Raw genomic sequence first — 19300 nt, forward strand, 5'->3', positions numbered from 1 at the left:
AAAGCGCAAGTGGGGGGGGGTAGCGAAGAAGAGCGATGGGATGGGATAACTTTATTGTAAGGTCCTGTGGGCTGCGGGGTGCAAAGCCCCATAGAGCGGGCTACTCCCACGTTGGGACCGGGAGTTTTAGCTCCCTGGCCGCATCGTGGACTCGCTGGACGGCCCAGAGCTGTTCCGCCAGGTCCGTTCTGCGTAGTGCTCCTTGTAGCCTGGCGGAGTCTTGATTCTTGTTTGCTTGGGTCCGACTACACGGCTAGAGCAAGTGATGTACGTCTAGTGTTCTAAGGCAATTTTCGCAATTTGATGTTGTGTATAGCTCAGGCATGTAGTGATGTAGGCTGTTCTGCGTGGGGTACGTGTTAGTTTGAAGCATTCTGAAGGTGATGGCTTGAGGCCTGGTGAGCTTAGGAGAGCGAGAACCCGCTGGAAAAGCATACTCGTTCATCCAACTCCTTTAACTTTGCAATTACCGCATGATTAGAAAAAAAATCTTGCGGCTATACGTTCATTGCAGACTAGCACCCATCAGCCACTATGTAACTAATTTTCGAGCACAGGGTTGCTTCAGGGCCAATTATTGTTTCTAATCCTTGGCCCCCCGCCGTCCTAACCCGGGCTTGCCTTTTTGATAGGAAGAAGAAAACATTGTTCAAAACGTAATGCCAGGAAGTGAAAGTTTTTTGAATATAACTAACGCCATATGCTGCTGGAAACATCTACAGTTTTTATTTTCTGTTCGCCTCTGCCTGCCTTGCGAACCACGAGTCGCCGAGAATCATAAAGTGGGCACGTTTGCCCGCTACCTTGAGGATCCTTATATGTTGTGTGGCGCCGACCTGTAAATGCAAGAACCACTGTAATCATTGCTGACGTGGCCAACATGCACTCACCTAAACTTGACATTAGGCTATATTATATGCCACCGTTTAGACTCGATGCTCCTGGAAGATGCTGTGTGTCAGGTTCTGCTGTGTCCGTTATGTATGTTAAAAATGTAAGTGCTTTTCCTGTCATCTTTTACAGAAAAATGGCTACTGGATATAGACGCGCATTTTCAATCGCTTTGCTCAAGGTGTTATGGGTGGACGTTCTGCGAGTTGTATTGTCTACCACTGGCTACTACGCCTGCGTATTTGCAAGGGTCCCAGCTTTGGAGTGAGTATTCGTAACATGCCAGGCGGCGATAATTCCTCCGCACTATCCTTAATAAATCTGGCTAACATTGCAGTCACATAACGTCGCCCGAAACAGACTACAATTAAAAGTATGTTCCGTGACACTTCACTTTCACATTCTATAAGTAGCACCCCACTCAGAGCTGAACAAGACAAACACAGTGCTAATATTGCAAGAAAGAAGTGTATTCTACTTCCCTGCTTGTGTAAATGCTCGGAAACGGCGTAAAAGAACGTAAACACGATTACGCCACAGCCACGGTCTGCCTGCGTACACCGGAATCATGGACACGCTAGAGTCCTTTATTTAATGAGCCGCCCACCGCAGGAACCGCCCACCATTCAGAACCATTGGGCTTCCAAGCTAATGCGATGTTAAATGGTCAGCAGTTAACATAAGCAAGATAAATTCTCGACAAACAGACAACATGGCTACGACAAGACGACAACACGGGATCTGGTGTTCTTGTCCTCTCGTAGTTCTGTTGTCTGCGCTGTTTCTTCAGTATCGGGTTATTCGACCAATTAGCCCAAATTACCACACTTGTAATGCAAGATACATTAAGACGCTTAGATGGGTCACACGCAAGCTGGGGAGAGATTGAACATGGATTCTTACAGACATAGGTAACCTTACAATATATAAATAGAGCTTTTAATTACGAGAACGAATAGAATGTACATTGGCGAAATTCTAGACTACAGTGTATGTAGCAAAGCTGGGTTAGCTCAAACAGGCTACGTAACTATGTGTCGCTGCGGCGTTTCAATGAAATCAAAATAGAATTCACCGATCATCATTATCACCAAAGGCTATGACGTAAGTTCCACTTGACGCCGGAAGCAGAGGGGATGAACTAGATAAGTGCTCTGGAGACGCGATGAAGTTAGCGGTACATAACCTTTTCGGCGAAAACATGTATGGAGGGTGGTTAGTATTGCCCAGTGAAAGGACACTACGCCGGGTAGGGACGAAGCGGCAACATATAATGCCTCATGAAGCGCTAGCAGTCTGCAGGACAGCGGATGTAGTGTTTGCAAGAAAGCGGCGACTCCAGTTCCTTGCATCCATCCTTGCCTCTACTGCCGAGTGGCACGAACACCAACATACAAAATAGAGTTACCGAAGAGGAAAGTCAGGAAGAATAACCTTGACGGAAAATCCGGTTTGCTACCCAAAACAAAAGAACGCTGCACGTAGAAAGTTAAGAAAAAAGCAGGGAGACATACTACAGGCACACGATCTGAGCTCCTCACGATCACCTAACACTGTCATAACACAGGATCATGTAGAGCACAATGAATGCAACGTAAGGCTATAGCCAGGGGGGCACACCAGGCAATTTTCGTGTACCAGTGATACCTTGCATAGAAGCACGTGCGGCGACAAACGTCTGCCCTGGTGCCCTCCCCTTGTGAAGTGCTTGCCCCTCCCCCCTCTCACCGGCAAAATTTCCCACCTACGTCACTGGCTAAAGTTGTTGATGCAGGTTTGTTGTTCTTCAGAACTGCGCCAGTGCTTTCGTCGCTCTCTGCTGCAATACAAAGTAGCAAAAGAACGAAAGCCTGCAAGCCAACACAAAAAATTGACATAATAATGGTTCTTGCATGTTTAATATTGTATAGCAGGCCATATTTCTGAAAGCTGACTATTTGCCCTAGTACCGGGATGCTACACTTGTTCACGAAAGGATACTATAATTTTTAACGAAATGTATACAACATTTCCTCGAGAAAAAAGTTCCCCTTCCTCATAAACTGCTTCTTTAGTTTTATTACAAAAATAGTGCTCTGTTTGCTAGCTCAGATACAGAACACATTTACAACACAAAAGGTTCCTTTCTACATTCCCCATTCTGCCTCGGTATTTGGTGCCATCTGTTTAGGCAACTTCGCTCTTCTCAAATCATGCTGTATACTACTGCTTGTTTATTTCTCGTGCCTATTTTACAAACATCTAATAACATGAACTCTCTGTTATTGTTATTCACACACTTCTAGACTACTCATAGATAGCTGCACCAACGTCGGCATGATGACCGCGACACTTCTCTTTGCCGCAACCACTACCTGTGAATTGCTGATGACCTGCTACCAGATGGCTATATTGAACATGTTCGGCATCCGTGCACGCACTATGCTCAAAGGCTTCGTATTCAAGAAGGTCAGTAGTGTGTCGCAAACTTATTGGCGGTTATCCATAAAAAATTCACAAGATAAAATAGCAGTGTCGCTTACAGTGCACGTTATGTGAGCACTTGCACCTTGTTCCTTGAGCCTGATCACTCAACATTGTTGGCATTTCAGGTAACGTCAATGTCGGCGGTCACCAGAGAACGTTACACGGCAGGTCGTATTACTTCGATGCTGACCGTCGACTGCTGGCAGATCGGCACCTGTTGCTTTGTTGTGGCCTTGCCACTGTTCGGAGCCTTGTCGCTTCCCTTTGTCTTCTGGATGCTCGCAGCCCGCACTGGCGTCGGCCCTGCGCTCTGCTGCGCCGCATGGACCATTATCGTCCTCTGCCTTCCCGTATTGCTCTCCTTCATCCAGAAAAGATTATGGGTGAGTGCACGTGTTTTTTTAGCGAAGATTTTTCTGCCTAAGTCACACGGTTTGATTCATCATATCTCTGTCTACGCACGGCCTTTATACCTCAATAATTCGAGCGACAAAGTAGTGTCTGCGAGCGCACCTCTTTTCAACGCAGTAATACAATAAATGTGCGCACAAAACCTGTACATTTATTGTCAGCTCAGACATATCTCCCAAGCACACAGAACTCTTTAGAGGAAGCTTAAGGGACAACTTCGATTGCGCCTATCTTAATACATGTAAACGCAGAAATGTTTTTATGAAACAACTCTTGGACAGGTTTGAATGAAATGTTTTGCATTTGAGAAAGCCAAATTCCGATGATCGTAATTTTGAATTACGGCTTGCATAATTACACAAATCGCCAAAATGAGTCACATTGAAAAATCAACCACGACATTTTGAACAAAGTGATATTGTAGTTTTGTAAACTGCATCCATTAAAGTATCTAAAGCGGACAAATAAGATATATAAATTGACAACTTGCGTGAATTTGTTGTAACATTTGCAATGGTTTTGCAAAAGTTGAACTCGTATATTAGTGGCATATTACATAACGGTGTATAATGCATTAATTTTGTGAATTCACATCAACTATTAGGTCCAGTGTACAGAAATGGGATATATCTCTTCATTCATAGTGAGACTTGTAAATTTGAAAGTTTATTTTTGAAGTGTGGAAAATTTCAACAGGTTATATAAAAAATGCCGCAATTTCGCCCGAAAGGCGTAGTATCGATTGCGGTAGAAAATTATGAGACAACTATACAAACTAAGGAGAGTAGTTTTATGAGCCGTATAATCTTCTAAATATTCGTTTGCTAACTAAATTACCAAGCATGGTGTAACGCGTGCACAGGAACACATCTCCCTTGATGACCACGGAAACTCGCTTCAACGCGAACTAAACGTCGAAAGCACAGCGCACGCGAAGCTACCAGCACTAGTTGCACTTTGTCCACATCGCAGATGGCTTTGAATATGAGGCCCGCGCGGTCGCGTTTTTTCCACGTAGCAGATCTCTGTCAAGATACGGCGACCGCGCGGCCGCACCGTAAGCAGCTGCCGCCGGGGTAGAACGCAGCACCCCCCCCCCCTTCCCTTGCCTCCCCCGCGTGCCTCGCGCGCGACGAAAGAAGCGGGATTTCGCCCCGCCTTTCTCCCTCGCGCGCGCGAGATTGGGGCGCAATTCTTGGTTGACCCTCGAAAGCTTTCACTCGCACATCTGCTTATGGCACGTGGCGACGCTGTTACCGTGTTTGTACTTTATACGCAACCTCACAACCATATTCACAACCACGGTGACGGCGACGGCAGAAATGCGCTTATAGTGTCCATATGTCGCAATAAACATTTGCTGGCCTAAGTAAGCAATCTGCTTGATACAGTGGGTGCTTTTTTTTATTTTTCAAGTTTCTAACTTTCAACTCTACTTGGCTCTTGCCTCCACTTTGACGTTTTTCAGTTTCTGGCCATATACTCCCAACCTAGGACATAGGATGCTACTGGTTGCTGCTGGGCGTCGAATGAAAGTAGAAGTGAATCGTTTATATCGGTCTTTTCGCTGTTAAAAGAAAAAAACATGCCGCATGGTTTGCTTTCACACTAGATCTTATAATTGCATCTTGCACCGTGTTTTATTTAGCTTTTTTGTTAAACAGCTTGGCTAACGTTAGCTGAGACACATGGTTTAAATCTCTTCATGTAATCAGGTATGCCCACCTTAGCTCTGCGTAAGAAAAAATGTCACAGTTTCGCCCTAAGGACGAAGCAATGAATGCGATAGCAACACAGCAATGTCATACGAAGTAAGGTGAGCGGCTTTGGTAGCAACAACACGCAGAACTGTTGTCGACGCCATCGGCGTTTTGCCCGCGTTAGCTCAAAATGCGTGCGGCGTTGGTGACTGTTGCTGGAGCCTCTGATATAAATAGGCACTTGGTGCCGCAGCTAAACGTCGCCTCCCTTTCCTCCCCCTCCCTCACGGCCTCTCACGCGTCTGAAGAAGGCGCGTTTGCTCTACATATATGGTGATTGTAAAGGAGAAAAGTGGTCGCAGTTTCACCTGAAAGGCGAAGCATCAATTGCGATAGCAAACTTGTAGAGAGCTATACGGAGTAATGATATTAGCTTTATCAGCTGTATAAACTTGGACATGCAGCAGCATCGGCAACACGCAGAACTGTTGTCGACGCCATCGGCGTTTTGCCCGCGTTCGCTCAAAATGAGTGCGGCGTTGGTGACTGTTGCCGGAGCCTGTGATATAAATAGGCACTTGGTGCCGCAGCTAAACGTCGCCTCCCTTCCCTCCCCCTCCAAAACGGCTTCTCGCGCGTCGGAAGAAGGTGCGTTTGCTCTACATATATGGTGATTGTAAAGGAGAGAGAGAATAAAACATTTATTATGGAAAATTAATAGCCGTTTTGTGGTCGGACCTCCTAGTCCGGAAGACCATTGGCTTTTGCCGCCGTCCGGGCTCGGTTGACCAGGGCTTGTTGCTGTTCTGGGTCCGAGCTGGACAGGGTCGCCTCCCACTCGACTGTCGTCGGATTATGTTTGGCAGATATTTGCGGATTCTGTTGGCACGCCCAGACCATGTGGTATAACGTGGCCGTCTGGGTACAGAATTTGCATTGCGGATTGTATGTCATGGAATCTATCTTTGATAATACATAAGGATTTGGAAAGGACATTGTTTGTAAGCGTCTCCATGCTACCTGCGTTGCCTTATCTAATTTGGGATCAGGCGGGGGTAAAGTGCGTCTACTCAGCCGGAGGTGTTGTAGGATCTCAGAATATGAAAGAAGGGGCTGAGGATCGTCCTGGTCAGCGAGAAGTTGTGCTGTGGAGGAATCGGCGGAGCCCCGGTGTAGAAGTTCTCGGGCGGAGGCATGAGCAATCTCATTGCCTCGAACTCCCGCGTGCCCTGGTACCCACAGCAGCTGTTTCCACTGACCCTCTTGACGATTGGCCGCAGCCTGTTGCAGTATTGAGTGTGCGAGGTGGCCGACTTGACCTCTTGCGAAATTGCGATACGCCGCCTGGGAATCCGTGAGAACAAAGGTGGCTCTTGGATTACGCATGGCTAAGGCTATACCGGCCTCTTCCATGGCTGTGATGTCTATTCCGGTGGCCGAGATGCAGTCTACCACCTGTCCCCTGTGTACAACGGTTGCCGTGAAGCGGTTGTGCAGGGGTCCGGCGGCATCTACAAAGAAGGCACCTGCGTGATCCGAATACTTGTCGTAGGCTTTGGCTCTGGCAATTCTCCTGTTTTCATGGTGGACGGGGTGCATATTACGTGGCAACGGGCGAGTGATGATATCCTGCTGCCATTCTGGTGGTAGTGATCGCTTGCTGGCGACATGAGTGGGTGGATTGATGCCCAGTGCTTCTAGCGTGGTGCGACCTGCTTTGGTGCGTGCGAGCCGAATGACTTGGTTCATGTAATGAGCTTGGAAGAGTTCTGACGCTGTATTATAGATGCCCATTTCAAGGAGCCTGTCATTCATGGCCCATGGTGGTAGAGTGAGGGCTTTCCTATATGTAAGTCGGAGTAGACGGTCCAGTTTGAGTTCGTCCTTTTTGAGAACGCGCAGGTACGGGAAGCTGTAAGTGACACGACTGATCACAAAGGCCTGTACGAGACGCAGTATGTCCGCTTCTTTAATGCCACGGTGTCGATTGGCAATCCTGGATATCATTCGGGAGATATTGGTGCAGGTAGTGCGGAGCTTTTGAATTGCTGCGTTGTTGTTGCCCTGATTATTAATGTATGCTCCCAGGACGCGGATAGTGTCCACTTCCTTGACCGGGGATTGATGGAGTTGGATATTCAACGGAATTTGGTTGCCACGCTTCCTATATACCAGGAGTTCTGATTTAGTAGGGGAGCATCGAAGTCCGCAAGCGAGACCGATGCGCTCTACAGTTTCTGCTGCCCGTTGGAGTGCCTCTTCCATCTGTCCCATGCTGCCGGTGTTGGTCCATATAGTGATATCATCTGCGTATAGAGCGTGCTTGATTCCGGGTATCTCGTTGAGTGCCCTAGGCAGGTCCAGTAGTGCTATATTAAACAGCAGTGGCGAAATTACTGCCCCTTGCGGTGTGCCAGAGTCCCCCATTGTGATGGGGGCAGATTTTGTGTCGCCAGCTCGTATGGTCACGTGACGGTTGTGCAGGAAGTCGCGCACGTAGTCGTATGTACGCTGTCCGATTCCGATTCTAGCCAAGTTGTTCAGGATGGCTGAGTGCCGGACATTATCAAAGGCTCCCTGAAAGTCAATCGCCAGAATGGCGCGCTCCTGTTGCGTGACTCCACTGGGGCGATCGATTATGTCGTACTTGAGTTGGAATAGAACGTCCTGTGCCGATAAATGCGCTCTAAAGCCAAACATTGTATGTGGGAAGAGGTCATTAGCTTCCATGTATTCAGTGATCCTGATTTGAAGTGCTTTCTCCATGACCTTCCCTGCACAGGAGGTGAGTGAGATGGGACGAAGGTTGTCAATATTGATGGACTTTCCGGGTTTGGGAATAAATACAATTTCAGCCGATTTCCATTCCTGCGGAAGCATACCTTCTTGCCAATACTTATTAATTTGGTCGGCAAAGAGCTCGAGCATGTCGTCACTTAAGTTGGCCATAAGGGTGGTAGTAATTTGGTCTGGACCTGGAGCCGTTCCTCGACGCATCCTGTCAATTGCCACTCTGATCTCTGCAGTCGTGAAGTCACGGTCCATTTCCGGGTTTGCAGTTCCGTTGTATGCGGAAATGTGGTCAGCGCTCACGGAGGTATTGATATATTTGTCCTCCAGATCTCGAAAGAGTTGAGCTGTGTCCCCTGCATTAGCATGGATTGCCCGCTGAAGATTTCGACGGGCGGCTCCACGTGATTGTTCCGGGTCTATTAGATACCTGAGTAGGTGCCAGGCTGATTTAGTGTGTAATGCGCCCGTAAGTGCGTCACACTTGGCGAACCAATTTTCTTTTGCGAGATTCGTGGCGTATTCCTCTGCCTGGGCCGTGACCTCCGCGATGCGCTGTCTGAGCTTGCGGTTTAGCTTCTGGCGCTTCCATCGTCTGGTCAGTTGATGTCTTGCGTCCCAGAGATGGAGCAGATGCTGATCAACTGCTGGTGTTTCCGGGGTAGTTGAGATTGTCTTGGTCACTTCCTGCTTTAGTTTTATAAGGGTTCGTGCCCATTCGTCATAAGAATTGGGCGGCTGGTGAAACGGAAAGTTTTCCGTTTTGCGAAAGGCTTGCCAGTCAACCAGTTGTGTTGATTTATTGCGGACTTTATGCCGACCATATGTTATGGTGGTATGTATGATGTAATGATCGCTGCCCAGCGCTTCCTCGGAGTTTAGCCATTTTGGCTGCGGAGCATTTAGAGTCATGGTGAGATCCGGGCATGTGTCTCGCGATACGCTGTTGCCAAGCCGCGTGGGATGGTCCGCGTCAGTGAGTAACGTGAGCCCTTCGAGCGTCATTAGGGTATGTAATTTACGCCCTTTAACGTCTTCAATGACGTAGCCCCAATCCGCATGTTTGGCGTTGAAGTCGCCTACCACTATCAAAGGAGCCCGTGCTGCCATGGATTTCGCCTTGCGAATGACCTCCGTAAACGTATGGTGTCGGTCCGCAGGCCGGCTGTATATATTTAGGACGTATATTGATTGATGGCATTTTTTGCGTGGCAGAAATTGGACGAATACATATTGTAAGGCAGCGGCCCTGAGGTCGAGGTCATGCTGTAAAGCTGCATATTGATTATGGACAAACGTGACTGCCGATATGCTATCGGCACTAGCGTAAGCCGTGTACGAGGATAGTTTTGCTGCCTGTTGCCCGACATCTTGTAGAGCTATAATTTCTGGTATCGATTCTAGCGTTTGAATATATTGATGCAGTGATGCTGCTTTACGGCGAAAACTGCGACAGTTCCACTGAATTACTGTAAATTGCGGATCGCGACTAGCCATCATGTGGCGTAGTGGAGGCGTCGTCGCTGTCTGGATTGATGGATAGAGCTGCAGCTGGCATATCACGTCGTCCAGACAGGAGCTTGACACCCTTGCAATGCTTGCCTTCGTTGAGTTGAGTTACTTGCCTGTTGTGTTTGGCTATGATTGATTGCATCTGAGTGATATACGGCATTGCAAGCTCGTGCAGTTTTTTTGCGTTTCGTTCTTCGAGCGCGCTAACGTGCTTCATGATGGATTGCTCTATCGTTTGGGTTATGGTTGCCGTAAAGGCGCTTAATTTCTGCTCCAAGGCCTTGTCCACCAAGTCCACTATTGAGGCTTGTGTCGGCGTGGTCAGGGAGTTACGGCGTTGGGTGATATGAGTGTCTGGTTCTGGAGTCTCGGAAGATGCCGGGGACATCTCGCAGTCTGCTGAAGTAGCTGCTGTAGGGGTTGTCTGGGGACACTTATTTCTTTGTATTTCCTGTCGAAGGCGGGAAATTTCCTGCTGCTGTTGTGCGACTAGCTGTTGCAATTGGGCTAGCGTTCGATTTTGCTGCTCAATAGTGCTTTGAAGCTGTGCGATTATCGGCGATTCGGTATTGCGAGAGCTATTTTGAGTGCGAGGGGAGGCGACCACTGATGCCCAGCTCACCTGAGGTCCCGTTAACTTGAGGACCGGTGGCGTGGATGTCGTCTGGCCCTGCCGGGTGTGCTGCTGAGCTGGTCGGCGCCCACTGGACCGTGACCGTGACCGGCGCCCCTTGGACTGTGACCGTGACCGGCGTCCCTTGGACCGTGACCGTGATCTGGATGGGGAGCCCACCCGATTCCCGGAGCGGGACCGGGAAGTCGATCTCTCGCGGGTTTCTTTGCCAGCCACGCTGGTGATGTCTCTCTGTCCGTTGTGGTGGCGAGTCGGGGTCCGGCTTCGTCCGCGTGTTTGGCCGGCCGGTGGGTTTGCGGACTTGGAGGGGGCTGGTTGGCGATATCTGCGCGGGCAGTCGCGAGAGCCGGCAACGTGCGGGCCGCCACAGAGCACACATCTCGGGTGGCACTCGTGTGGTTGCGACGCGTCCACTCCAGTTTTGCCGCATAGCGCGCACCGTTCGTTCTCTGGCACGGGCGCGGGGCACACGTCCGTGCGGTGTCCCGGCTTCCCGCACGTAGCACAAATTGCGTTGGTTTTCCTGTATTTTTGCACCAGGGTGGCTTCATTGAGGAAGAAGACGCACCTTGGGAGATTGCTGTGCTCAAATGTGAGCGCCACTACGTTTGTGGAGCCAAGCCTCCGTGCCCCGATGATTTGGTTATGCGGCGAGGTGGTGTTCTCCAGGATGTAATCCGTTGTAAATGTGTTGGCCAGCCGGATTACGCCCTTGCCCATGTTGTCCGTTGCCTTGAGGTAAGCTTGCACGTTGATGGTTCTGTCGGTCAACCGCAGCTTGTCCAAGCCGAGGAGGATGGGCAGCACACGCTCTTCCTTGGTGCCGACGACGACCAGATTCTGTTCCCATATCGGGTGCAGGCTGTATTTATGTGGGAGATTTGGGTCCGCTTCTGCGTTGTCGCTGCGCTGGGAGATGGCTGCCCGTATGGCGTTGCCGATACTGCCCGTACCTCTGTATTGAGTTAAGTTGCAGGTTTCCCTTGGTTTGATGATGACCACGTACTCGTCAGCATCCATGCGAGGCGAGTAGCGTGGTGCGCCTATATTCTTGCTGGGGCCACCACCAGAAAGGGAAGAAATGGTCCCTGCAGCATCGCTTGTCGTTGTGAGCGTCGCCCCCGCCGTCGGAGGTGTGCGAACGCCGGTGCGGTGGCGACGCATTTCTCGAAGTACCCCCTCGTAATGAGGGGAAAAATTGGCCGATGATGGAGCAGCCAGCTGTATTTCTTGGACTTGCATGCTGTCTGGGTCATAGCCACGAATAACGGGCTCCTGAGAATGCGTGTCCATGGTTTGGGCGGCGGTCGCGCGGCCGTACTCGCTGCTAGGCCTAAGGCCGAGCAGCGTCCCACGAGCTCGCCAAGGTTTTTCGCAGATAAAGGTCCAAAAAATTGGCCCACCTGGATGATTTGGTGTCCAGGGACTCCTGGTGACTAGCGGAATCGATGGATATTAGTTTTGCGGTCGTAGTCCAAAATTGGCGCACACAGCGATTCTCGAAAGAAGGAGCGTTCGGAGCATGCGTCTGCTCCGACCCCGATTGTAAAGGAGAAAAGAGACGCCTACTTCTGCAGCCCTTAAGCGAGCACGGCGCAGAACGCGCGTTTGTTCTCCGCCGTGCGTTCACTCCCCGTGAAAGACGCGCCCCTCGCGCCCTTTCACTCGCACATACAGCGTTCGGCGCGCGGCGACGGACTTATCATCATCGCGGCGACGATTTCGAAGAGGCGCTCGCCCGCTTGCGCCCTGCAGCAGACGGCCGCCTGCCTCCTGGACGAGACCCTCGGAGACCACCTCCTGGTGTACGTCGACGGTTCGGTGGTACCGGACACCGGCTCTGCCACGGCGGCCTGCACGGCTCCAGCCCTGCGGAAGAGCAGGCAGTGTCGACTGCCCAGACACGCCAGCTCGACTGCAGCGGAGGTGGCAGGCCTCCACCTGGCCGTCGACCTACTCTCCGAGGAGCTTCCTGGGGTACCAGCGGTCATCCTCTGCGACTCCAAGGCAGCCCTCCTCGGCCTGCAGAGGCCAGAAAGCGCCAGCCTTGGAGTCGCACTGCTGTCTACCCGGCTGACAGCGCTGCAGGACGCAGGCCACCCGGTGTCCCTGCACTGGATCCCCGCCCACGTAGGGATCCCGGGCAACGAGGCAGCCGACACCCTGGCGAAGGACGCCCACCACACCACTGTGCCCCTCAGTCGGGCCGTGACGGAGGGCGACTTCACTGGACTGAGGCTGCGGCGACACCTGGCGACCCACCACCCAGACAAACGAGTGGCACTGGGATGCCCCCCACGACCACTCCCCCAGCGAGGCCTGGCTCGCAGGGAGACCTCGCTCCTTCTCCGGCTCCGCATCGGCTGCAGCTGGACGGCAGCACGCAGCTACCGACTGGGACGAGCGACGTCCCCGGCCTGCAGCTCCTGCGGGGAGCCGGAGACGATCGAACATCTCCTGCTGGCCTGCCCGGCGTACCTCCAGCAGCGGGGCCCACTCCTGCAGGAGTTCCGCCGCCTGGGCCTCCCCTCTGGCAAGGAGGAAGATCTCCTCTTCCCCGGCCGACACCACCTTTCTGCACTTCGAGGCGTCGTGGAGTTCCTTGACTCGTCAGGGCTCTCCGCACGCCTCTAAGGACATTTCTACAAGCGGGAAGGCCTCACGGCCTCCCACCCACCCCGGGCCTGACCGGCCTGGCACAACACCCCTGCAGACTCTGCAGCACACCAAGGCCTTTCATCTCGGCCTGATACGTGCCGCCTATGCCTGCCGGTTTTGCTTCGCCCAGCCATGGCGACTCCACTCTATCCCTTCTTTCGCTCCCACTTACCCCTCCCCGTTGGCGCTGAGCCGTGCTCCCTCAAGGGCTGCAGAAGATAGCGCCAACCTTTCCCTTTCCCTCAAGAACCACTTATCATCGGCGCGACGATTTCTTCTCCAAATGACGTCATACGGAACCTCACGGCGACGGCGACGGCGACGGCGACGGCAGAAATCTGCTTTTGAGTGTCCATATAATTGCTATCGCAATAAAAAGTTATGGTTGACCTGGGAGGGTGCTGCGATCGCGAAGGCGAGCAGACGTGTTCACTGTGGCTCCGTCATTGCTAACCAATTACGCAGTGCTAATTACTCGAACCAAAGTTTTCCTTGCACAATGTGTCCTTGAAGGCGAATGGCATCCACCGATACCAGCTGATCCTAGAGGCGCGTTTTTCTTTGCCAAATTTCGTGGTTTCTTCTACCGCCGACGTGCGAAGGATTTGATAGGCCTAGGCGTTCTCCGCGGACGCTAGGCCCAACACCGTCGCACTAGCCGCTGCCTGCCGTACTCCTCGGCGGCGGCCGCTCGTCAGCTCCGAGATAAAGGCATCCGCTCGGACAACAATGATCGTGGACAACCAAATGTGCGTTGAAGTTCAAGGAAAGGAGATATCACCAGAGGAAAACCGCAATGACGTCGGATATAGACGCTCGCGGGGGAACGCATGTCGAGGCTGCGCCAGCGGACCGCCTGCTAGCGGCAAGCCCGACGGGCCCGGCGGGAGTCAAGTAAGCCCGAAATCGAAATTCAACAAGAACGTCACAGCCTCGGTCATCAAGGCAGCACGCATGCCAGCCATGCCGCTGGAAGAGAGCAAGATAGTCATCAGACCCAGAGGGGGACTGGACATCGTCAAGACCGGCACCACCACCGTCGCCGCGGCTATACTTGCCGCGGCCAAAATTACGAGAGAGGAAAGCGCCGCGGACACCATCTGCCCCAACACGCAACAGAATATCATGGTCGTTAGTACACCGAACGAAGACAACGAGACAAGGTCCGCTAAAATCCAGAAAATCTCTATTCAAGGCAAACCCTACGAGGTCAGCGCATATCGCACGGCACCTCACGACACCGTAAAGGGCGTCATCAGAGGCATCCCCATAAACGTGCGCGCCGACGAGCTAGATAGGAACATCGTCGACGAGAGGAACCCGCTAGCAGTGGGCGCAAAGAGGATCGGCAGCACGACCACCACAATCGTCCTGTTCCAGGGACCCAAGGTAACTTCGTCCGATGTGGTCTTCTACGCACTCTTATTTGGCAATGCAAGTATGACAGCAAATATATAAAATATGACTTGCATTAAAATTTAGGCATACTTATAAATCCTTATATGACAATATAAGGCGCTTACGTGCAATCATATATGGCAGTAGAAGGATTATTTATACCCTTATATGGCATTATAAAGCTTTACTTGCAATCATATATGGTAGTATAAGGCTTTATCTGGACCCTTTTGTGGCAGTATAAGGCCATATCTGGACCCTTATATCGCAGTATAAGGCCTTATCTGGACCCTTATAGGGCAGTATAAGGCCTTATCATGGACCCTTATATGGCCGTATAAGTCCTTACTTGGATCCTTATATGGCAGTATAAGGCCTTATTTGGGCACTTATATGTCCAAATATGGCCATATATAAAACATATAGGGACTATATTTGTCATTTTCGTAAGGGGAGTCACCCTGATACCTTGCCGTCTCTACAAGAAACAGATCGACGTTTGCCAGCAGTGCGGCCGAGTGGGACACCGCAAGGACGTGTGCCCAACCCCTACAGTCTCGACGTGCCTGGCTGCGGACTCGCGAACCCCAAAGAAAACCATCGGTGTACCCCAAAATGCAAGTTGTGTGGGGGCGAACACCGGACCGGAGACCGAACGAGCAAGGCGAAATACAAAATACCCTACGTAGTGCGCGAGTGACAATGGGAGCGCCGACAGGCCGAACGCCAGCTGCCGTTGCAAAGCAATTTCCCGCCACTCAACATGCCGCCAGCTGCGCGAAATTCAAGGACCCCATCGGAGAACCGCGCGCCAAAATCCAGAGACAGTAGCTGCTGCAAGAGAAGCCGCAACAGGAAAAATCCACCATCACGTGAGCGAGTGAGGTGGGTCGACGCAGCGAAAGGGAACAATATAAGGAATGCGCATAAAATCACCGTAGCCATAAAGGAAGACGATATGAAGAAGGTGCGAGAAGCCAACGAGACCCCAAGACAAAAGAACGCGGCGCTGCGAACGACCATCAACAACCTCCCGAGAGAGATCGCAGAGATCCGTAAGCTGCTGCTGTGCAACAACGAACCTCTACAGATACCCGTGCCAAGCACAAGCAAGACCGAGGACACAACTACGAACACCCAGGAGACAGCCGTAGCGGAACCGGCACCGAAGAAGCAAGCCATCGAGGCCACGCGCAAGCAAACAGAAAACGATCGCCTCGACAACCTCGAAGCCAGATTCGAAGCGAGATTCACCAAACTCGAACAGCTAATCACGGCGAACACCACCGCAGTAACCGCAATGAAACAAACAATGGAGGCCTACCAAGCCGAGAACACGAACAAATTCGCCTACATCGAAAGGACCCTACAGCCGATCATGAGCCACCCGACGTTTGCGCCCCTCTTCGCGCAACATCCGCCCAACCAGGGAACCTGGTACACGCCAACGCAATCATGGCCGCCAACGCTACAACAGCAGCGGCAGGCGTAACAGCGGGGTAGTGGAACTGTCGCGGCCTCGGAAGGAAGAAGGCAGTCATCCAACAGCACATCGCACATGCCGCGCGCAAGGCGGAAGTGATACTACTACAAGAAACTCTCACCGACGCACCGTCCCTCCCGGGCCACAGAGTGCAGAAGGGCCCACCCGATGGTAGAGGCCTGTGCACCCTGGTCAGGAAGGGACTCACGTTCGTCGAACACGAGCTGCACAACAATATCAATATCAAGCGCACCCTCACCGAAATCATCCCGGGCAAGAAGAGAACAGGAAGCATATTTCTGCTCAACGTCTTCAGCAACCCATCGCAGAGAAAACAGAGATTCAAGACATTACTGTAGAGAGCCAGCAACGCAGTGGGCCGCAACACGCTGATCGCAGTGTGGCGACTTCAGCGCGATGAACCCAGCCTGGGCCTACAACAAGTACACAGCAAAGAGCCGCGACCTGTACCAATACACCACGGAATTCGACTTCACCCTCATCACGCACCCGACGCATCCTACGAGAATCGGTAACTCCGTGTCCGTGGACACCACTCCGGGCCTCACGTTCGTCAAGAACGACGTCCGGGGCGCGATCACCCGGGGAAACACGGCGGTCGGCCTCGGAAGCGACCACACCATCGTGGAAATCGGCATACCGGAACACAACGACACCAGCATCAGAATACAGAGATAGATAGACTGGGATGCTTTCCGAGACGCCAGAAACCAGAAGAGAGACGCTGATGACGAGATAGAAGACATCGGCGCGTGGGCGACCGCAAATCGCCAAGAGCGCACGCGACGCAACCAAAGAAATTGAAATGAACGCGGAGATCCACAAAGTAGACAGCCGGATAGCGCATCTCATCGAAGCCCAAGAGTTGATACTCAATCGCTGGAAGAAACAACGGCTCGCCCCCAGACTCAGAAAGAAGATGGCGGAGCTCAACCGAGCGATCGAGGAGCACTGCCGCGGGCTAAGCGCGCAGTGCTCCTCGGTTATTAATACGGGTTTAATATACGGGTTAATTATCACCACCTGGTTCCTTAACATGCCCCCAAATGCACGGGACACGGGCGTTTGTGCATCTCGCCCCCATCGAAATGCGGCCGCCGCGGCCAGGAATTGCTCTAGCAACCTCGTGCTTAGCAGTACAGCACCATAGCCGTTAAACCACAGTGGCGGGTAACAATACCTGGTTAGCCTAGTGATTGAATAATTAATATTTCACAAAATTGAAAGTTTAAACTTCAAACTTCAAACTTGCTATTCCTTCGTAAAGCATAAGTTTTACTCCAAGCTAAAAAATAAATGTCTCTTAAATTTGTTTATTTACTTCTTTTCAGCACAATTTCCACTTCACCGTAATATATACAGTTTATCTCGTTTTATATCCCCCGATCCGGTTAACAGCCGGCTTCTTGGCCAAATACTGCAGTGGGTACGCGCGACGATATGAGGAGCAAGCAAGCAAGCAAGCTCATCACTGATTCCTGCATATGCATGGTATGCGCACATTTTGTCACGGTACGGATTGCTACAGGCACAATGTAGTTCCACAAGTGTGTGCTGTCCTCTTTCGTACATACACTACGGAACTCTCCTGTGGAACTGATTGTTCATAAGCAAGCGCTTTTGGGCTGCATCGGGTCACATTTCAGCACTCCCACTCATGCATAGATCCATTGGAGCAGCTGCAGCAGATGGCTAGCATCCGCTGCATACGCTGCGAGGCCGATCACTGCGACTATAATTCACGGGGTCTTCAGGCTCAGCTGTTAAAATACAACGAAGAGGCTGAATACTGGTTGCGCTACTGGAATGCACACAAGCTCAAATAAGCAGTGCTAGTAAGAAAAGACAAAAACGAGCACGTGCCTACTTAATGTAATATATTTTAGGCACACCACAAACAAACCAATAAGTGTAACCTGTACGGGGGACGTTCCGACAGTCATTTATTCTCAAACGTCAGTCGTCATTTATTTTCAAACGGAAACCTTATTGCCAAAAAAAAAAAACCACCATGACATCATGAGCTTTACACCTCGCACTATGTTTCCACATAGTCGCCACCGACATTGATATATCTGTCGTAGGAGGAGGAATAAACTTTTATTGTTGAACCAGCACTTTATGATGGCGGGGCCCAAGCCTCCTATGAGGGGACGTTGATGGCCGCCTCACGGGCGTGCTGGGTTGCCCAGGTTCGGTCGTCGAGGGCGGAGCTCCGCAGAACCTCACGCAACCTCGATGAGAGGGTCGTGGTGTTTAGGTGTGTGTACTGTACTGGGCACTCCGACAGCATATTGCCGCAGAGATCTCTCCGCGCGAAGTGTCCTTCCAGGCGTCTCATCGCACTGCCGTTAGAAGAGCGCCAGCAACACCTCGCCCATGGCGAGACAGCGCGTGTCTCTCGTGCACGCGAACAGCTGCTTGTGTGCTCAATCTTCGGACGTGGCTGACGGTGGAATGGGACGCTGGTAACTCTGCTTGCCAATTGTGTGTGTTTTAGTCTTAAGTTTCCGGGCAGAAGTTCGCCCACAATAAACCAGTTTGTTTAGTGCACTTCATTGAAGAGTGCTACATTTCTGGTGGAGGTGCCAGGGTTTGATTGGAAGGCCCCAGTGCGCAAGAGAGCGGAGTCCTGACCCTCGGCGATTGGAACCCGGAGAGCTGACTCCAGTACACCAGCGCACAAGCCGCCGCCTCCGAGGAGACCCGCCTGAGTTCGGACCGCTTCCTGGTGCTGCCGAATTGCAGGCAACAGTTACCAGTGACGGCACAACCATGACCAGCTCGGTGGCATCGTCGCCGCTGATCGTGTACCCACCACGTACGCCTAATTCCTTCCATGGCGATGCGCTCGAAGCTTTCGAAGCTCTTCCCTTACGATAGAGGTTAGAACATTTTGAGCGAGTGGCAGATTTCAACGAATGGGACGAGGCACGAAAGCTTCGCAACGTGTACTTCGCGTTAGAAGAGTCAGCGAGGACATGGTACGTGAACCATGAAGCAGCGTTGTCTTCGTGGCAAGAATTTCGGCGACAGTTGCTTGCCACGCATGCCAGCACTGATCGGCGAGAGAAGGCAGAGAACGCCCTACAAGCCAGAAACCAGCGCACTAACGAAAGTGTCGGCATGTACATCGAGGACATGTCCCGCCTCTTCAAGCGTGCGGACCCAAATATGACCGATGATAAGAAACTACGCCATCTGATGCGTGGCGTTAAGCAAGAGCTGTTTGCAGGACTCGTTCGCAACCCACCACGCAGTGTTGCTGAGTTTTGCACCGAGGCGAAGACCATAGAAAAGGCGCTGCAGCAGCGTGCCTATCACTACAATCGTGAT

At 51.6% G+C, this 19300-nt stretch overlaps 1 protein-coding gene across 1 annotated transcript; it reads left to right on the plus strand.

Annotated features, from left to right (window-relative positions):
- Nucleotides 1–13791: 13791 nt before the first annotated feature.
- On the plus strand, nucleotides 13792–14520 carry LOC119431782 (uncharacterized). The gene has a single exon (XM_037699250.1). The coding sequence runs from the start codon at nucleotides 13792–13794 to the stop codon at nucleotides 14518–14520; it is 729 nt and encodes a 242-aa protein (XP_037555178.1).
- Nucleotides 14521–19300: the final 4780 nt, after the last annotated feature.

Source organism: Dermacentor silvarum, chromosome 10 (genome assembly GCF_013339745.2).
Source record: "Dermacentor silvarum isolate Dsil-2018 chromosome 10, BIME_Dsil_1.4, whole genome shotgun sequence".
Taxonomy (NCBI): Eukaryota; Metazoa; Arthropoda; class Arachnida; order Ixodida; family Ixodidae; genus Dermacentor; species Dermacentor silvarum.